The sequence below is a fragment of the Mandrillus leucophaeus genome, unplaced genomic scaffold (assembly GCF_000951045.1).
Source record: "Mandrillus leucophaeus isolate KB7577 unplaced genomic scaffold, Mleu.le_1.0 Scaffold267, whole genome shotgun sequence".
Taxonomy (NCBI): Eukaryota; Metazoa; Chordata; class Mammalia; order Primates; family Cercopithecidae; genus Mandrillus; species Mandrillus leucophaeus.
Window position 1 is genome coordinate 2,334,774 of NW_012102776.1, and position 21,279 is coordinate 2,356,052.

At 35.2% G+C, this 21,279-nt stretch overlaps 1 protein-coding gene across 1 annotated transcript in view; it reads right to left on the reverse strand.

Annotated features, from left to right (window-relative positions):
* Positions 1-2,194: 2,194 nt before the first annotated feature.
* DCUN1D5 (DCN1, defective in cullin neddylation 1, domain containing 5) overlaps positions 2,195-21,279 on the reverse strand; it is a 30,707-nt gene continuing 11,622 nt past the window's right edge. The window contains exons 5-8 of the mRNA XM_011984409.1: positions 6,602-6,710; positions 6,412-6,516; positions 4,408-4,510; positions 2,195-2,537 (exon numbers count right to left, since the gene is read on the reverse strand). Of these exons, the coding sequence (XP_011839799.1) occupies positions 2,482-2,537; positions 4,408-4,510; positions 6,412-6,516; positions 6,602-6,710 (373 nt within the window). The 3' untranslated portion in view covers positions 2,195-2,481. The remainder of the gene's footprint in view (positions 2,538-4,407; positions 4,511-6,411; positions 6,517-6,601; positions 6,711-21,279) is intronic.

Below are 21,279 nucleotides of genomic sequence, written 5' to 3' on the forward strand. Positions count from 1 at the left end.
GAAGTAGTTCTGAAAATTTTACAACAGGATTCGTGGGAAGGCACTTAAAGCTAACTAGTCAAAAAAAAAAGTCTAACAACAGTTAGACTTTTTTATACTGCAGGGTGCTTAATATTGTATTCTTTGTTTATATCACTTAACATTTTGATCACAAATTTCCCAGTAAATTAAAAGCTATTCAAAACTAACAAAGGAAAGACAAGAAGGGACACAGCCCACACCCTGACTGATGAATCAGGCAGAGTAAATTTGCCTTCAAAGTAGGCAAATGTTGTAACTTTAAGAAAGGTAAGATAAATAGATGGAGCAACAGAGTGAAACAAGCATGGCCACAGTGGTACTGGACTCCAAGTATGGCAAGGGTCGGATAGGACGGTTGACTTTAAGTGAAAAAAGAAAGTAAATTTCATTTTCAGACTCAAAAAGTCTTAAAGGTATCTTTGGATAAGTAAGCAAAGTAAATACTGTTGACCCTTGAACAGCATGAGTTTGAACTGTGTGGGTCTGCTTATACGCAGAATTTTTAAAACCAAACATGGATTGAAAATACAGTATTGCGGGATGCAACAGTACACACACGGGGAGGGCTGACTTTTCATACAGGCAGGTTCCAAAGGGATGACTGCAGGACTTGAGTATGCGCAGATTTGGGTATACACAAGGGTCCTGGTATCAATCCCCTGCCTATACCAAGGATGCCTGTGCTTTCATATATATACTTTTAAAAAAACATTTCATCTATACGCTTTAAGTGTTCCCTATTTTACCCAAATACTGAAGATGAAAACCCAATATTACCATTAGTTCAGGTTACAAATGTGATAATTTATAAGATTTTGCTTATATGTTTTGGAATTTAACAAAAATGGATATATTCTTCAGTTCAGATGTACCTTGAAGAGTCAATTAAATTATAAATTCAAAGGTCTACAAATGTAAATGCTTTCCTTATAATAAATTTGATATTAAAACATCATTCACAATATTAAATCCTAACACCACTGGTATGCTCAGTTCATACCTCAGTGATTCTAATACTTAAGAGGAGCATTCTGTATTATCCTTTTCTCTAAGACATTTAGGAAAACCGTCTCCCACCATTATGGGTGTTTTAATAAGATTACTGTACAAAGTAATCTTATTAAGAAGGCAAGTAAAACATTGGCAATCATTTTTTTCCCAGCTCATTAACTAAAAAGCAAACAAAACACTTTAAAATGTCATTCCCCCTTAGGTAATCAATATGGAGAAATCATTCTTTAAACAAATTCACCACTGAAAAATCAACCTTTACCTTAAATCCTAATAGAAACACTCCCTTATTATGGAAAAATAATCTCCTTACTTCTCTGTACTCATACAATGACACTAGAAACGTTACTGAAGTTGTGACTGGTCTATGAATATGAACAAAGTTTTCCTATCACTGGGATACTGGATGGTTTGAAAAGGAATGCACAAACAGGCCTGCTGCTAGTACAAAAGTGCCTTTTACATGAATTAGGAAAGGATTCCCTTTCCTCAAGTCACTTTATTACCAACAGGCAGAAAATTGTGATAATTAGCAATACTGCAATACTACCAATGTAAATGGCTCTACTGAGCTGTGTACAATTACACCCAGAGTTCTCTCATGATTCCTTATTCTATTGTCTTCTTTTCCTATGTGTATCTTAACTAAATTCATATCAGAGCTAATGTCCTCTTAAGGTAAAAAAAAAAAAAAAAGATTAAAAAGTGCTGTAAACAAAATTTCCTATATAATGACAGTTAAAAATATCATAAATATGCCACTATCAACAATAACAATGATGATACAACTTAATAATACAAGTTTTTTAGAAAACAAAACTGGACATGATCTTTCCAATTCTAAACTCTGAGATAAGACATCTGCATAAGACCTTGGCAGCTTTTATAGAAACCCAGAGCTAAAAGTAGGAGCATTTTTCCAATGCCTAGAAATGTTTATTAGCTGCATCAGCATATCATTATCCCAGAAGTCAAGGCCAACAGTCTTCCAAACTGTGCAGAGATGACTATAATGAGCCATACCATCAGCAGACTACGTTGCCAAATATTAAGACTGTTTAAAATCTTGAAAATTCTATAAATTCACGGTGAATGGGAACCTCAAAAATCCAAAAATTCAAATTTACAAAAATAAATACCACTCTGACACTCAAGGGACATCTTCACTTTAAGGCCTTTGTCACAAATCTGAATCTTTATTGTTCTGAAATAAATGTTATAAACATAACTCAAAACAAAAACTTCAATATTCAGTCTAAGAAGAGGTGTGGCTCAATGCCCATCACATGTAACAAGAAAAACCTCCTTTAAAAAAAGGAAAAAAAAGTACTATGAGAAGTCTTTCACATGAATGAAAATGCACCCGTTGGATTTTTTTTCCCCCTCATCACATTAGCTTGTATACACGTGGGAATCAAAAGGTTTGCATTTTCTTCACAATAGTTCTTGCTATGATGTTTGACGGACTTTTTGCCACTCAACAAATTCATCAAGAAGAACAGGCCCTAGAAAAAAAGAAACAATTTTTGTCAGAATTCAGTGAACTCATCTCTCCAATTATAAAACAAACAAACTCCCCACGAGCTCTGCAATGACAGAGGACTGACCCCTCCCTTCTTTGGGTGTTCTACTTCTAGTCACTTTATTCCATTTAATGGTGCTTCCTTATTTGCCTTTTCTTTTTTGCCCTTAAATACACAAGGAACAATGGTATCTATAGTAACTTCCTTCTCAAGGTGTTTCATGAACCCTCCAATAACTGAGTCAATACAAATCTCTCCCTTTTTCTAAGTGTCCATAGCATTCTGGCATGTAATTACTAAACAAGCTGAAAAGTGTTGAAGGTAATATTTCTATGTTGCCTTCCCAAGAAGTATATAAGCTTGTTGAGAGGGATCAACTATAACAGAGACTTGACTTTATTCCAATAACAGGATGTAGTACAAAGCTGAACACAAAGCAAGTGCCTAATGAATATCTGACTAATGCGCTAAGTACTATTCTAAAAAAGGTATTTTTATAATGCAGGAGAAGTCCAAACTCATTTGTTGACAGAGCCAGGTAGGCAGTTTAAATGAGCTCAGTGTTTATTTTGTTTAAATGTAGGAAAAATCACTGCCACAAAGAAATATGCTTGCTCTATTCTTCTTAAAACACATAATCCTCTGGTGGTCTTTTTCCATTGTTTTTGACAGACATGTTTCTCTACTGTAAGAAAAACAGCAGAGCAAGTATGATAATAAATGGCAACTGAAAAACAGCCCAGCCTAGGTGTTGGCATCCCATGAACTGTCAAACTGAAAAGCAAGTCCAACACAGTTAATACTTGCCTCTAGCCTCTGACTCCTATAAAGGAGTACTATAAAGGTACAGTTTTGTCAGACTTTTTAAATTTTTCAAACAAATTTAAAAGTTGTATTTTAATACAAAATCTCGTAGTTTTAAATGTTGATACAAAATACATAAATATACACATCTACAGGCCATATACAGCCTTTGGGCTGCCAGGTTACTGCTGCTAGGTATTATTTCTTTACAATAATACTAAATTTTATATCATCTTGTAGAGAGAGGACAAAATATATGTAGGAAGAAATAAAGTTATCCCTTCTTCTGTTATTTTATTTTTTCAGTGTCACAGAAAAAAAGTGTAAATTTCAGTTTAAGTTTATAGGAATGTACTTTTCCTTGTAACCCTTCTGAACACTGAAAACACATGCAACCAACCAAAATGGTGGTGGAAACTGAAAATAATTTATAGTTCTACAAAATTAACTTGGTTTATCTAATTAATTTATCATTATTTCAAAATCCTGTTTTATGGCATTCTAGCCTTTCCATGGAGGAGTAGGGACAGATACTTTAACTTGAGGGATTAAAAAATTATAACTATTTCACTATCAGTTTACTCACAATCAATTTACAGTTTTCAGAGAGAAGTTATACTGACATTATTTGCCATATTGTTAATGGGTAGCATAATATTACAACAACTCTTTAAAGCTTTTTCTATTGTGGCTGATTGTTTTGCTGTTATATTTTAAAAATCATGACTGTACTTTCCTTCCATAGGCAAATGCCAGGAAAGACAGAAACAAAGCTGATTTTTAGTTTCTAGATGCAAAAATTATAATTTAAATTTAGCTAAAATGTTTGGTTACTGAGAAACTGAACACATTTCACCTACCAGCATAGATTTTATATAATACTGCTGAATCTAAGCTTTCTCTCTACTTCTCCCACATCCCCCACATGATTAAATAATGTTACTATTACAAAATTTAAAACTTCTATGCTAATACTACATAAATCCATACTCTCATTTAATATTTTTGGAAATTTTATTTTCAAAGGAACATGCTATGTTATACTTACAAGCACCATCTTCATCATAGTTACTAAGATCGGCATGGACAGTTCTGCTGAATTCTAATACATTGTACCATTGATCTTTGTTCATAACACGATACTTTGATTGCTGCAAAAAATGATTTAAATATTTGTATTTAAATATTTAAGCAAACATCATTTACTCAATTTAGTAAACTAAGTTATAACTTTTTTTGTCATTTGGTTTTTCCTAAAACATTTATTATTCTTTTAATTATTTGTGTTTTAAGAGATTCCTCATGGGCATTTACATATTAACATCATCTATTTTTTACTTTTTTTTTTCATTTTTGAGGAATAATAAGAGCACTGAGTACTAATAGTAAGGATAAAACTAACTTTTACATATGTATATACTTGTGTTACCACCAATGAGATCACGATATATAACATATCCTACATCCAGTATGTTATCTTATGCTGCTTCCTAGTAAATCATTTCTTTGCTTAAGATTTACTGGTTAGCCACATTTTGAGTTTGGCATCTTTGGAGACAACTGAAAGAGTATAGGCTTTGATTTAAATCCCATCCTTCCCACTTAATTGAGTGATTTTGGGAAAGTTACTTAAGAATAGAAACCACTTCCTCATTTGTTAAATGGGGGTAGAATTTAATTCAAAATGGTGTTATAAAGATTTTTAAAAATGTATGCCAAACAACCTGCACAACAAGTGTCTGAAAATATTTAGTTCTTCTCAGCTCCCCATAGAGCTGAATATTTTTACATTCAGTTAAATTTATTTTTGCCCAAAACTACTAATAGAAAGAAAATAGATATCATCCATCAAAAATAATTTATAGGACTTAAAGACTGAATCATGCATAAAACTCATTCATGTAAGACCTTTTCATACCACTCTCTCTCTCTCTCTCTCTCTTTTTTTTTCTGAGACAGAGTCTCGCTCTGTCACCCAGGCTGGAGTACAGTGGTGCAATCCCGGCTCACCGCAACCTCCACCTCCATGGTTCAAGCAATTCTCGTGCCTCAACCTCCCGAGTAGCCAGGACTACAGGTGCACACCACCACATCCAGCTAATTTTTTTTGTATTTTTAGTAGAGATGGGGTTTTCACCATGTTGGCCAGGCTGGTCTCGAACTCCTGGCCTCAAGTGAGCTGCCCACCTTGGCCGCCCCAAGTGCTGGGATTACAGGTTTGAGCCACCATTCCTGGCTGATATCATTGTCTTATATTACAACTTTTACTACTATGGGAAAAGGGAAGTTGCTATAAGCAATGTGCTTTATGATAAATTATTTCCAAAGGAAAAAAGCATCTGTATTCAAGATATGGTGAGAACTATACCAATAACCCTAAAATTACAAAGACACAAAAACAGTTTTAAAAACAAAAACTAGACAAAGAAAGCAATGGAAAAAAAGAATAGCATCTTCTTAGAATCACTGCCTATAGTAGGTGCTATGATAAACCTTCTAAAAGAACACTTCATCATTTCAGCTTACATCTTTTTAGTAACCAGCATATTTAAGTATACTATTATAGTCATTCTCATATTTGTGGACATAAAATATGAATAGCTTTATTCTCTTTCTTTAGATTGAGCCTAAGTAGAAAAGGAAAGTTGTATTACTAAATTGGTTATCTTATGTACATTTCAGCTTAAGACCCTGTATAACAAAAGAAAATCAGATTTAGAAGTTTAAGATTTGCGTGCTAGCATTAATTCTCTCTTACGAAAACCCCGAGAAACTAACTTTGCATGACAAATGTCTGTGCTACAGTGTATTTCTTGGAGGTTTCTTTTATTGGGGCAGGGAGAGGGGTAGGATTGAAGGTATCTTAGGTACAAAATATATTAACAAGCATGAACATCTAAAAATAACTGATATGTACATATTTTAGAATTTTTTCTCTACTCAAGGAGTTTTTTTTAAGCATACTATTAAAAATCTACTTGTTCCTCAAAAGTGTAACTTTCAGATTAAGTTTTAAAATAATATTTTCAAAATTAAAAAAAAAAATACATACCTCCAGGTACTGGTAAAATACTGAAAACAGTGGCCATGTCCTCCCAAGCAGAAGAGCTAACATAGATTTAGCAGTATCAATATCAAGGCTTCTCTGATCTTTATCCTAAAATGTAAATGAAAAAGTTTTCCTAAGTGTGGTCTCAAGATGAAAAGCGATTAAAACAACAAAACAAGAAAATTGCACCTACCCTTGCAAAATCAAAGGCATATCTGTAGATATTCTTAAATGATGAAATATCATTCAACTGTGAGCGCAAAAAGTCAAATTTGTTTTGTAACTTTTCTGTGCAGTCACACCTTAAATAAAAGAAACAGCAAACAAATTACATAATCAAGAAAATCAAATAAAAGCATCATTGGGGGTTAGAAGGAATCCATTAAGAAAAAAGTGAGTGCATTTATGAAGTTAATTTAGTTTTAAAATTCTGAGTCACAAATTTATAGTAATAAATTTCTTGCCTTGCATCTACCAATGCAATAAATAAAGAAAAAAGGGGAAAAAAGAAAACCTGGGAATCAAAGAAAGTTCACTCCAATTACTTTTCTTAAAAACAAACAACTCATTCAAAAATTCCAATAAAATCAAAGTTAAAAAGAGATGTATTAAAACATGTTTTATCACATATACAGCTAAAAATGGCAGAGCAAATGAAATGAAACATGCCTTTGTCACATACTTCTTTAGAAAGTTCTTAACAGTTTGGTGAAAGACGTTAGTGGTTTTAAAAGTTTAGGACATAACACAGCGGAAAGTAATACATTATATTAAGTGGTCCAGTCAGAAATCCAGATCCCTATATTTTTGTGAACAAAAAGTTAATCAGCAGAAGCACTTAACTTCAAATAAGTTACATATGCAAAAACACGCAAACAACAAATCGTGTTATTTTTAAAGACAACACATTAAATATAAGCAGCTAAATATATGGAAGGCTCAAAAATCTTAACTGGCTTTCTCTCAGTGGGTTGATAAATTCCACTGTTTAGCAAGAAGCAAGGCAGTCAAGGCCTTTCACAATTTGTCACAAATCTCTAGTTTCATCTCCTGCCACTTCCTGATAATCTTACCATGCTCTAAATATATCACTTACCATTCCCAAATGCCACAGCCATGCTTCAGCACCCATTATTTCTACTTGAAATCTCAAACATGCTGATAAAAATATTATTCATCAAGACTTAACTCACATTTTGCCACCTCTGAGAAACCATCTGACTCCCTTTAATCAAATTAATTGTGCCATCTACTGTTGTCCACAGTATTCCACTCAAAACTGAATTTTAGTTATTCAACAAGCTCTCCAGACACCTGGCATTCTCGGATTTAACTAAGACTACACTAAATCAATAACGCAAAGGCCTATGATGTGTAGTAACATAATTTCATTAATGTGTAAATATTTTGGACAATTTTCTAATATTAATTAAACCTTGCATTTCTAGAATAAGTCAAATTTGGTCATGTTACCTGTTTTATACATTGCTAGATTTTGGGACTGTTTTGCTATCTTCTTAAGTGAGACTAGCTTGTAAATTTCATTCTTACTCTCCTTGCTAGTTTTGTTAACAAGATTGTAGTACATAAGACTCAGAAAATGAAAAGAGAATTGCTACTTTTCCCCCCGTTTTTTGAAAAAGCTTATGTAACCCTGGAATTATCATCTGTCCAAACTCAGGTGAGTACTGAGGGAAGGAAGACTTTTAACTAATAAACCAACATTTTTAATGGTCATAGGGCCATTCAGAATTTCTATTTCTTTTTGAATGTTTTGGTCCCATACTTTTCTGATAACTAGATTATTTTACATATAAGTTTATTTAAATATGATTAAAATTTATAACATTTTCTAATTTGCATTAACATTATCTTCATCGCTTTTTTGTTTTTCTTGCCAGAATTAATTCATTTAATATAGTATTTAAGGCTATAGATTTCCCTCTTGCTACAACTTTAGCTGCAACCACAAGTTTTGATAAGTATTGTTTGCAGAACTATCATTCGATCGAGCAATCCCATTACTGGATATATACCCAGAGGAATATAAATCATTCTACCATAAAGATATGCAGGTGAATGTTCATTGCAGTACTATTCACAATAGCAAAGACATGGAATCAACCTAAATGCTCATCAGTGATGGACTGGACAAAGAAAATACATATACACCATGGTACATGTACGCTCTGGAATACTATGCAGCCATTAAAAAAAAAAACATGATCATATCTTTTGCGGGAACATGGATGGTGCTAGAGGCTATTATCCTTAGCAAGCTAATGCTGGAAAACCAAGTATCACATTTTCTCACTTATAAGTGGGAGCTAAATGATGTGAACTTATGAACACAAAGAAGGAAACAGCAGACACTGGGGTCTACTTGAAGGTGGAGGGTGGGAGAAGAGAGAGGAGCATAAAAGATAACTGTTGAGTAATAGGCTTAATACCTGGTAATGAAATAATCTGCACAATCAACCCTGTGACACTACTTTACCTATGTAACAAACCTTCACATGTACCCCCAAACCTAAAAATTTTAAAAAATAAAGATCTTACAATTCAAACATACATGTATATTTTTGCTTTTAGTATTTACTTGTAAATGACACCTTGACAGGAATTGTTTTGAAGGAGTGATAGGGATAGAAATTTTACTGGAATAGGTTTAAGAGAGAATGAAGAGTGGAACTGGAGAAAATAAGTATAGATGAATACTTTCAAAGAGTTTGATTCTAAAGTGGTGCAGATAAAAGAGGCACTAACTTGAGTGGGATGCAGTCAATGAACTTTTCCCACTCACTCTCTTCTAGGTACAACTAAGATGCCTGAACATTATATAGAAAATAAATACAAGACCCTGAAAGGTGGAAACCTGAGGAATTACATGGTGGTGAGTTCTCTGGGTTTCTTTTTGCCTAATATATTCCAAAATTGGAGCTGAAGAAGCTAGTAACCAGAAACAACAATGGGGGCAGACAAAAAGCCCCAACAAAACCCTGCCTTTTCTCTAGCCAAAAGACGAAGAAAGGAGGAGCCTCACAAAACAGAAAACTCTTAGAAAATAAACACTCTACTCCAGTTAAAAACCACTGAAAAGACTATGGCCCAACTCCCACCAATGCCAGCAAAGACTGAATGGAGACCTAAAATGTCCACCCTTACCAGAAAATAATAAAGCCTCTCTCTCAACTCCTACAATGCTGGTGGAAACCGAAACCACACAGGTAACATGAACTTCTGCTCTCGTCAGGTAGTAACAAGCAGCCAATCCTCTTCTGCCCTAGGTTGATACAGAGGAGGCCTAGTGAAGAGTCCGGGCTTTCACCACCACCCACTGGTAACAAGGCACTCCTATCCGTTTCAGACAAGAAAGCATCAGTAAAAGTGTAGTGGGAACCCAGAACTCTCATCCCTGCCCAGCAGTCACAAGGGATATCCTTCCTTAGATGTCAATGGATGCAGAGTAGAAAATTCAATTTCTACCTGTACCTGGCAGTAAGAAGGTAGCAGCTCTATTTCTCTTGCCAGAATAGCATTAGAGTAAGCTAGCTAAAACTGAAGATTTAAATATGATTCAGAGATGCAGAGTTTTATAATATACTACCCAAAATATCCAGGTTTCAGGTTAAAAAATCACTTGTCAAACCAAGATCTCAAATGGATTGCAAAAACACAATCAATACTCGCAAACACCAAAATGACAGAGATGTTGAGAATTAGTTGACACATTTTAAAGTAGCTATCATACAAATACTTCAACAAGTAATTAAAAACATAATAGAAAAATGAAAAAATATAAAGTCTCAGCAAAAAGAGTCCAAGGACAAAGAAATATAAGATATAAAAAAAGAACCAAATGGAAAATTTTGAACTGTAAAATACAAGGTAGACTTAAGCCCTAATATATCCATAATTACATGACAGTAAGTAGTCTACACCAATAATGGATTTTAAAAGACATGAACCAAACATATGCTGTCTAGAAGAAACTTTAACTTCAAATAGTATAGGCAGACTGAAAGTGAAACAATGGAAAATAATATCTCATAGAAATATTAAAAGAAAGCAGGAAGTGGATTTCTACATTAGATGATATTAAAATAGAGCAACTTCAGAGTAAAGAAAATGATCAGAATAGAGGTGAAAATTATATTATAACAAAAGAGTCATTCCATCAGGAAGACACAGCAATCCTAAACGATTCTAAGCAATCCTATATACATTAAACAATAGAGCTGCAAAATGTGTGAAGTAAAAACTAAACGTGTGAAGTAGCACTGAAAAGAGAAATAAATTCATAATTATAGTTGGATATTTCGCCACCCTTTTTTCAGCAATTGATAGAAACACTAGATAGAATTCAACAAACTCACAGAACTTAACATCATCAACCAACAGGATCTAGTTGACCTTAGCAGACTACTCCATTCAAACACAACAGAATACACATTATTTTCAAGTGCCCAGAAAACATCAAACAAGATAGACCAATCCGGAGATATAAACCCCTCAACAGAGTAAACATAACTGAAATAAAAAAGAATGTATTCTCTGACAACAATGGAATCAAACTAGAAATCAACAACAGAAAGTTAAAGGCAAAATCTCCAAACACTTGGAAACTAAACAGCAAACACCTAAATAATCCATGGGAAAGTTAAGTCTCAAGGGAAAACAAAAAATACATTAAACTAAATGAAAATACAACATATCAAAATGTTGACACACAAATAAAGCAGTACTGAGAGGGAAATTTATAGTGCTAAATACACACATTAGAAAAAAGAAGGGCCGGGCACAGTGGCTCAAGCCTGTAATCCCAGCACTTTGGGAGGCCAAGACGGGCGGATCACGAGGTCAGGAGATCGAGACCATCCTGGCTAACACGGTGAAACCCTGTCTCTACTAAAAAATATAAAAAATTAGCCGGGCGAGGTGGCGGGCGACTGTAGTCCCAGCTACTCGGGAGGCTGAGGCAGGAGAATGGCATAAACCCGGGAGGCGGAGCTTGCAGTGAGCTGAGATCAGGCCACAGCACTCCAGCCTGGGTGACAGAGCGAGACTCCATCTCAAAAAAAAAAGAAAAAAAAAAAAGAAAAAAGAAAAAGCCTTAATCAACAATCTAAGCTTATATCTCTAGAATTCAGAAAAAGAAAGGCAAAATAAACATAAAGCAAGCAGGACAAAGTAAATAAGAGCAGAAACTGCTGAAATTGAAAACAGAAAAATCAATGCAACAAAGCACATTGAAAAGATCAATAAAATTGACAATTTTCTAACAAGACTGACAAAAAAAAGAGAGAAGACAAAAATTACTCATATCAGGAATGAAATGGGGTATCATTACAGACCCACAGCTATCAAAAGCATAGTAAGGGATACACATTGAACATACACAATGTATGACAGTAAGGGATCACAATGAACAACTCTACACACATAAATTTTTCTACACATATAAAGATTTTTATACAGATAAAATCTATATCTATATAATTTTATATAATCCATATCTATATGATCTATATCTAATCTATAGATAGATATTTTATATCTATAGACCTATATAGATATCTATAATCTATATCTATGTAGATATTTTATATATAAATTTCATATAGATTTTTATATAGATATAAAAATTTTACACATATAAAGATTTTTCTACATGAAAACTTGTATGAAATGGACCAATAAGTTCCCTGAAAAACAGAAACTACCACAACACATACAATATACAGTAGATAATCTGAGTAGCCCTGTTATTATTAAAGAAATTGAATTCAACATTTTAAAACTTTCAAAAAAGAAACTCCAGGAGCAAATGGTTTCACTACAGAATTTTACCAAACCTTTAAAGACTTATTCCACATAATCTCTCTCAAAACATAAAAGATTAAGAAAATTTAAAATATTTTTAAAAAGAAAAATTAAAAGATAAAGAAAACTTTATTTAATAAAGCCAGTATTACCTTGATACCAAAACCAGGCAAACACAAAAAAAGCCCCATAATCTTATCATTTAATACAGAGAAAGCACTTTAAAAAGTTAACATTCATTCATGATAAAACTCTCAGGGAAAAAAAAAAAAAAAAAAAGAGGGACATGTCCTCAACTTGGTAGAGCATAAATAAGTAACTTATAGGTAACATAAGAGTGAAAGCCAACGTTTTCTCTCTAAGATGGGAAACAAGGAAAAGATGCATACTCTTACCACTCTTATCGACGTAGTGGTAGAAGTTCTAGCTCATGCAATAAGTCAAAAAAAAAAAAAAGAGATAGGAGAGGATGTGGAGAAACAGGAATGCTTTTACACTGTCGGTGGGACTGTAAACTAGTTCAACCATTGTGGAAGACAGTGTGGCAATCCCTCAAGGATCTAGAACTAGAAATACCATTTGATCGAGCAATCCCATTACTGGGCATATACCCAAAGGATTATAAATCATGCTGCTACAAAGACACATGCACACATAAGTTTACTGTGGCACTATTCACAATAGCAAAGACTTGGAATCAACCAAGTCTTTGTATACACACAAAATATACAAATGTCCATCAATGTTAGACTGCATTAAGAAAATGTGGCACATATACACCATGGAACACTATGCAGTCATAAAAAAGGATGAGTTCATGTCCTTTATAGGGACATGGATGAAGCTAGAAGCCATCATTCTGAGCAAACTATCACAAGGACAGAAAACCAAACACCGCATTTTCTCACTCATAGGTGGGAATTGAACAATGAGATCACTTGGACACAGGAAGGGGAACATCACACACCGGGGCCTATTGTGGTGTGGGGGAAGCGGGGAGGGATAGCATTAGGAGATATGCCTAATGTAAATGACGAGTTAATGGGTGCAGCACACCAACATGGCACATGTATACATATGTAACAAACCTGCACGTTGTGCACATGTACCCTAAAACTTAAAGTATAATAATTTAAAAAAAGAAAAGATAAATAGATCAGAAAAGAGAAACTGTCCCTATTTCCAGATGACATGACTATGTAGAAAATCCAAGGTCTATACATAAAACATCTTAGAATTAATAGGTGAGTTCAGCAAGGTCACAGGATACAAGATAACATACAAAAATCAATTGTATTTCTATATATTAGTAATGAACATGTGGACAATAAAATGTAAAATACCATTTACAACAGGTTGAAGTAAAAATAAAATACTTAGGTGTAATTCTAACAAAAGAGGTATAGGACTTATATGCTGAAAACTACACAAAACTGATTAAAATAATCAAATACCTAAAAAAGTGAAGAGACATTATCTATCTTCCAGTATTCAAAGCAAGACTGACAAAAAAAAGAGAGAAGACAAAAATTACCAGTATCAGGAATATCAGAGTATTCAAAGACTCAAAATAGTAAAAATGTCAATTCTCCCCAAATTTATATGCTGTTTAACCAAAATCTCGGCAAGATATTTTTGTAAAGAGAAGATTATTCTAAAATTTATATGGAAAAGCAAATACACTAGAATACCTAAAACAATTTTGAAAAAGGATGCCATCAGTCTGTCTGATTTTAAGACTTACTATTTAGCCACAGTAATCCAGACTGTGTGGTACTGGCAGAAGGTTAAGACACATCAGTGGAAAAGAAAACCCAGAAATAAATGTACACAAATATGTACAACATTTACATACCTTTTACAGAAATTAACTCAAAACACACCACTGACTTAAATGTAAAATTTAATAATGCAAGCCTTCTAGAAAAATACATGAGAAAATTCTCAGGATATAAGACTAGGCAAATAATTCTTAGACTTGACATCAAAAGTACAATCAAAAGTACATCAAAACTGAGCTGGGGGCTCATGTCTGTAATCCCAACATTTTTGGAGACTCAGGCGGGCAGATCACTTAAGGTCAGGAGTTCCAGACAAGTCTGGCCAACATGGTGAAACCCTGTCACTACTAAAAAATAGAAAAATTAGCCAGGTATGATAGCACATGCATGTGTGGATACTAGGGAGGCTGATGTGGGAAGATCACTTGAACCCAGGAGGTGAAGGTTGAAGTGAGCCAAGATCACAGCACTGCATTCCAACCTGTGCAACACAGTAAGACTCTCAAAAAAAAGTACACTCCATAAAAGGAAAAATTAATAAACTGGACATCATCAAAAACTTTTGCTCTGCAAAAGAGCTTGTTACAGGAGTGAAAGAAGTTATAGAATGTAAGAAAATGTTTGCAAAACACACATTCAACAAAAGACTAATATCAGCGAACTCTGAAAATTCAACGGTAAAAAAATTTATCTTCCATGTCTGCTAGCATCTCTTTCACATTCCCCTTCTACCTCTCTGCACTAATTTCCTTAGATATTGCAGATCACTCATCCTTACACATCAACTACATCTATCTTTTATCTCATCTGCTGAGTTTTTGTTCGTTTGTTTTGAGACGGAGTCTCGCTCTGTCCCCAGGCTGGAGTGCAGTGGTGCGACCTCAGCTCACCACAACCTCCACCTCCCCGGTTCAAGCGATTCTCCTGCCTTAGCCTCCCGAGTAGCTAGGACTACAGGCGTGCACTACCACTAATTTTTCTATTTTTAGTAGAGACAGGGTTTCACCATGTTGGCCAGGATGATCTCAATCTCTTGACCTCGTGATTGGCCCGTCTTGGCCTCCAAAAGGGCTGGGATTACAGGTGTGAGCCACTGCGCCCAGCCACCGAGTATTTAATCTGCTGTTTTTCACTTTCAGAAATTTAATTATTTGGAGTCTGATATCTAAGACCATTCTCTTTTCTGTAACTATAGAGTTATGTGGAAATTGTGATAATTCATACATTAATCTTAAAGGGTCTGATTCTCAAGTTCATTTTTTAAGATTGATTTCTCAATATGTTTAGTGATTTCTGATTATACATTTAGTGATCATGGAACTTTTTTCTGCAAAAATTGAGGTTTGTGTAAAATTTCTCTACAGAATAAATTTTACAAATTTCTTTACATTCCATTACAAACAGGGGAGTCTTATTCTAAAATACATTTTTGGTATGGGTCATACAGTGAATTCCAGCCCCAAATCTGCAAGACAGAAGATGGAGGACTAGGAATTCTCTCTGGTAGAAGACCTTTACCTCTAACTGTATGTAAAACCAAGCCCAGGTCATCAAATCTCCAGTTATTGCCTAAGTTTGTCATCAATGTTTTTGATCTGATTCCCATCCTATTAAGGTCTTGCTTGAAATGTGTACCCTGTTCTCAACATGGATGACACGTCAACAGCCAGACCCTAGGTGACTAGGAATAGGCAGGTTTCTTCAGGGTAAATGTCAGCTCCATAGATCTCTATGTAATCACCATCACTCACCATTTCTGGCTTCTGATTGTTTTCCTTATAGGCAAGTCCAAGTATACTTTTAAAAAGTTTTTTTGTTTTGAGACGGAGTCTCACTCTGTCGCCCAGGCTGGAGTGCAGTGGCATGATCTCGGCTCACTGCAACCTACGCCTCCCGGGTTCAAGTGATTCTTCTGCCTCAGCCTCCCGAGTAGCTGGGACTATAGGTGCATGCCACCATGCCCAGCTAATTTTTGTATTTTTAGTAGAGACGGGGTTTCACCATGTCAGCAAGGCTGGTTTCAAACTCCTGACCTCATGATCTGCCCGCCTCAGCCTCCCAACGTGCTGGGATTACAGGTGTGAGCCACCACGCCCAGCCAAGATATTTTTATATGTTATCCAGTATTTAAGTGTTTTACATGAGAAATGGTTTCTCCACACATTCAGGAGCCATATTGCCAGAAATGGAAATCAAAATTTGGATAAGTTAACCGGAATTCCTTATATACGAATGAATGCACAATATGCTTGATGAGGAAACAAGAAAAAATTATTCTTACTTGTTAGAAATTCCATTACCTACTATTTCACCAAGTGGTTTCTGTTAGTGCAAAAATTATTCATTATGTGAAAAATAATGCTTTAATGAAAGCTGATTTCTACCATGGGGATATGCAAAACAGATTTCTCAGATTACAGGCCACTATAATGTTTGAAAATATGGAGATGAAGTCTTTAAGACCTCCAAACCATCACTTGAAAATGTTCAGAGGGTCCTACATTTTAAGTATCTATTACATGTACTCCCTTTCCCACCAAGACTTAAGTAGGGCCTCATCTTCTATATCTTCAAGGTTTTTCTAAAGTAATGTTTTACATATTTTTTAAAAAGTAATATGAGTCACATCTTTCATACAAAATCTCACGCAGAATCTTAACAGACTTTAGACTTAAGTCTTAAGAGGGCAAAGAAGATAAAAGATGTCTCCTGACATTCAAAGTTCTTTCTTTCCTTACCACCAGATTTTAAAAATCACTGTCATAGCATAACACAGGGCCTGACATATAGCACTCCAAAAATATTTGTTAGATAATAGTGTGACTACCAAAAATAAACCGCAGGGTAGGTGATTTATTTATTTAATTATATCATGTTTCCAAATTCCTATCTGGGAGAAACTTAGTGGTAAATGGTAGATCAAACAAAATCACAAAGCACATAGTGACTGAGAAGTCACTAAAGAGATCAGAATCCAACAAATTATAATATTTTCCAAATATTTTATATTTCACAGGTACACAAAGTTACAATCTCATGTAATTTCAATAAGCTTAAAAATAAAGTGAAGAGAGAAACAAATTTTCAAGTCAAACAGATTGGTTAAAATTCTAGCTTCTCCATTTCTGGCCATGTGGCTTTCAGCATGTTACTAAACCTTTTTCAGCCTGTTTCCCTGTTATTAAAATGACGACAACAATAATTTAATAGGACAACTATATGGCAAGTTACTTAACCTTTTTCAGCCTCAGTTATCTGATTTTTAAAATGGTAACAATAATAATTTCATAGGACAACCATAAAGATTAAATGAGAATCCATGTGTTAAATGCTTAGCACAGTCCTTGATATACTTCTTTTGAGGCAAATGGATTAAAAATCACCTACACTACACACCTTAGCAGAAACTACATCATACCATTTCTAATGGTCTACCGTAAATCTTGAGCAGAGAAAGAATCCAACAGCCTTTTTTAAAGAGTAAAAAAAGAATAGGCCGGGCGTTGTGGCTCACGTCTGTAATCCCAGCACTTTGGGAGGCCAAGGCGGGTGGATCACGAGGTCAGCAGATCAAGACCATCTTGGCTAACATGGTGAAACCCCGTCTCTACCAAAAATACAAAAAAAAATTAGCTAGGCGTGGTGCCGGGTGCCCATAGTCCCAGCTACTAGGGAGGCTGAAGCAGGAGAATGGTGTGAACCTGGGAGGTGGAGCTTGCAGTGAGCTGAGATTGCACCACTGCACTCCAGCCTGGGCGGCTAAGCAAGACTCCACCTCAAAAAAAAAAAAAAAAAAAAGAGTAACAGCAGAAACCTCCATATTTATTTTCAGTATCATAAAGACTGTGAACATATCTGGCAAAACCAACATACCAAAGCAGTTACTAACAGCTATACGATTTTTATATTGAATCTAGCTCCAAAATACTAACATCAATACCTCAGAAATTGGGAAGTTTAGAAAAAATTATATTTCCTCTGAAATAAAAAGAAATGCATACTTAACTAGCATACTATCGAAAGCAAGAGATAGTTTTCTGAATAACAACCAAATAAAACCACACAGAGTTTAGGGAACACTGGCACAATATGATACACCATTCTCCAAGGCCACTGTGGTTAGAAAGAGAAGAAATGGGTTTTAATTTCAACATTAGGACTCAGAAATTAATTTCCTGGTATTGCGAAGCATCTGATTACAAAGGGAGGCTTTTGAACTTGTGTTTCATTAAAGACCTTTAAAGTGAGAAGAAAGTCTCATGTATGTATTAGATGTAAGTGAGGCTCTCTTCCTAATCCATAAGTCCCAGTGACTGCTGTGACACACTGATGTGTAACATGAAGAATTGTGTCACAAAGTTCTGGATTTAGAACTTCCTCTAAATAAGCTCTCTCAACCAGAACAATACCATCTACTTCTACAGGTATTTGAAAATGTGCAGAGGGGCATTTTGAAATTGTCACAATGACCTGTAAGAGAGAACAGAGGGGAAGGATGCTAATGGTAATTAGTAGTTTGGCCCCAAATGCTAAATGAATGACAGTCACACTACACACATGATGGCATTTCATTTACTCCCCTCTTCCACCCCGACCAAAAAAAATTGTATAAATGTTCCCTATTCCCCTCTCTCAGATGGTCAAGCCACGCCATTCCCTTTAAACTTAAAAGTCCGGGGCTCAAAACAGAGACTAGATTTACAAACTGCAGCCTACTGGCAGGCAGCTTAATTACTACCACTGTTTTCAGAAGCTCTTGTCTTGTCTTTTTTTCATTATCATAATCAAGTACAGTCCTCTTTCAAAGGTCTGTGTTCAGTTTTCTCCACGGGCATAGTATTTTGCCCCTGCTCCAACACCAGACTTTTGGCTAGCAGATATGAGAAAAGACCTCCACTCTAGTACACTATGCCAGAACAAAAACTCGCCAAGTATCCTTGGAACCTCGTATCTATAGATGAAGGAAGAGAAATTCCATAACCTCCTGAGAGCATATCAAATTTTTGTGTCTAGCAGTACATGTGCCTCTTAATGGGAACGAGGTCCATAGTACTCATAAGACTCTCAAGAGACTATGACTTTAAAATATTAAAAACAATTGCTCATTGAAAATGATCCCCCAAATCTTTTACAATTCCTGTGCTTTAAAATCTCTGAAGGTTTCCCAGTATCTGTAATATAAACTCTCTCAACATATTAGATAAAGCACTCCACAGTGAAGCCATCACTCAAAATACTAGAATTCAAAACCTATCCTGGCAATTTTTAATGTACTTTACAATTCTAAGAAATCAAACTACTTCCTTCAAACATATGCTTTCCTTCCTCAAGGTTCTGCTCACAATTTCCCTCTTCTGAAACATTTTCCTGTATCCTCAATGAACAAAATCCTAATCATTCTTCATGTTCTAGTTCACAGGTCACACCTATAAAGATTTACCTACCTACTCGGCTGAAATTAACCTTACTCATCTGTGCTTTCATAGTATCTTGTATTTCCACTCTAGCACTTGTCACATTCTCCTTGGTTTATGGTTACAGTGAGGTGCCCAATCTCTGGGCTGAGCATAAGTACCAGTCTGTGGCCTGTTAGGAACCAGGCTGCACAGCAGGAGGCGTGCGGCAGGTGGGCGAGCAAGCATATCCACCTCCTGTCAGAACAGCAGCAGCATTAGATTCTCATAGGAGTGCGAACTCTAATGTCAACTGTGCACACAAGGGATCTAGGTTGCATGCGCCTTATAAGAATTTAATGCCTGATAATCCGAGGTGGAACAGTTTCATCCTGAAGCCATCCCTCCCTTCGCCCCCGCCCCATCCGTGGAAAAACTGTCTTCCACGAAACTGGTTCCTGGTGCCTAAAACGTTGGCTGGGTTATAGTATTGTAATGTTTTCCCTGACCTGGTAGAATATAACTAAAGGACAAAAGCTGCATCTTATGCCTCACTGTGATCACCAGTAAGTGATGCTGTGCCTTAAATAATATAGGTTTCTAATATAAATATCTACAAAATTAAATTAAAATTAATACTGGGTACAGTGGCATATGCCTGCAATTGCAACACTTTGGGAGGCCAAGGCTGGAGGATCACTTGAGCCCAGGAGTTTGAGACCAGTCTGGGCAACATAGTGAGACCCTGTCTCTTAAAAAAAAAAAAAAAAAAAATTAGCCAGGTGTGGTGGAATGTGCCTATGGTCCCAATTACTTGGGAGACTGAAGTGGGAGGATTACTTGAGCCCAGGAGATTAGGCTGCAGTGAGCCATGATTGCGCCACTGCTCTCCAGTCTGGGTAACAGAGCCAGAGCCTGTCTCAAAAAAAAAAAAAAAAAAAAAAAAAAAACCCTTAGATTTGCAAGGAAATTTGGCTATTATTAAACAAAGATGAAAACTACATGGAAGAATGGATGTGAAAAGCATATGGCAATTTCATCCCTTGAAACTTACAAAATGGCCAGTCTAGGCCAGTTAAATCCAAGTTCATATACCCACAAATTCTTTCACCCAAAAGGAAAGCCAATTCAGTTATAGAAAGCCTATATGAATAGAAAATGAACGAATGTTAACAAAGTAGTCTGCAAACTATAAAGCATTACACAATATAGATAACTAATCATGACTGTTACAGTCTACTATCCTTTAACGTAGTGTATTTTTTAAACTACCAGACTATTTTTTAAACTACCAGACTATTTTTTTAACAGACCAACATAGTTATAAAGAGTTTTATGGGTTAAAATTAATTAACTGAAACAATTCATGACTATCTTAAGATGATTTAAGAGATCATTAGATGCCCAGGTGAAATTATAAAAGTATGAAAAATATCAAAGGGAACTGATACTAAAGTTTTATATTTTAAGATTATGTTTATTATATAGAACATCAAGTATACTAAGCAATGAATAATTTCTAAAGACAGAGATTTTTTGTCTTCCTTTGTTTAAATTTCAAACTGTTTTATTCATAGCAAGTTTTTTATAAGAAAATTCAAGGAGTAATAAGACTTGGCCAGTTGAGGAAGAACACTTTGTATTTCACATGGTAAACCAGATCATGAGGGAAAAAAACCAACGATTTTCTAGGTCAAGAATGCTCACTTCAAGCATTCCTCAGTAGCTTCAAGGCTCTACAGTATATTATTCCAGGCAAATGGGCAAGGAATAATACATGAGTGAAAGAGAAACTTCAGGGACAAGTTTAAGTGCTGAATAATTCTCTTCTTTTGTATACCCTGTGACCTTCCTACAGGAAAGGTGTGCTAATA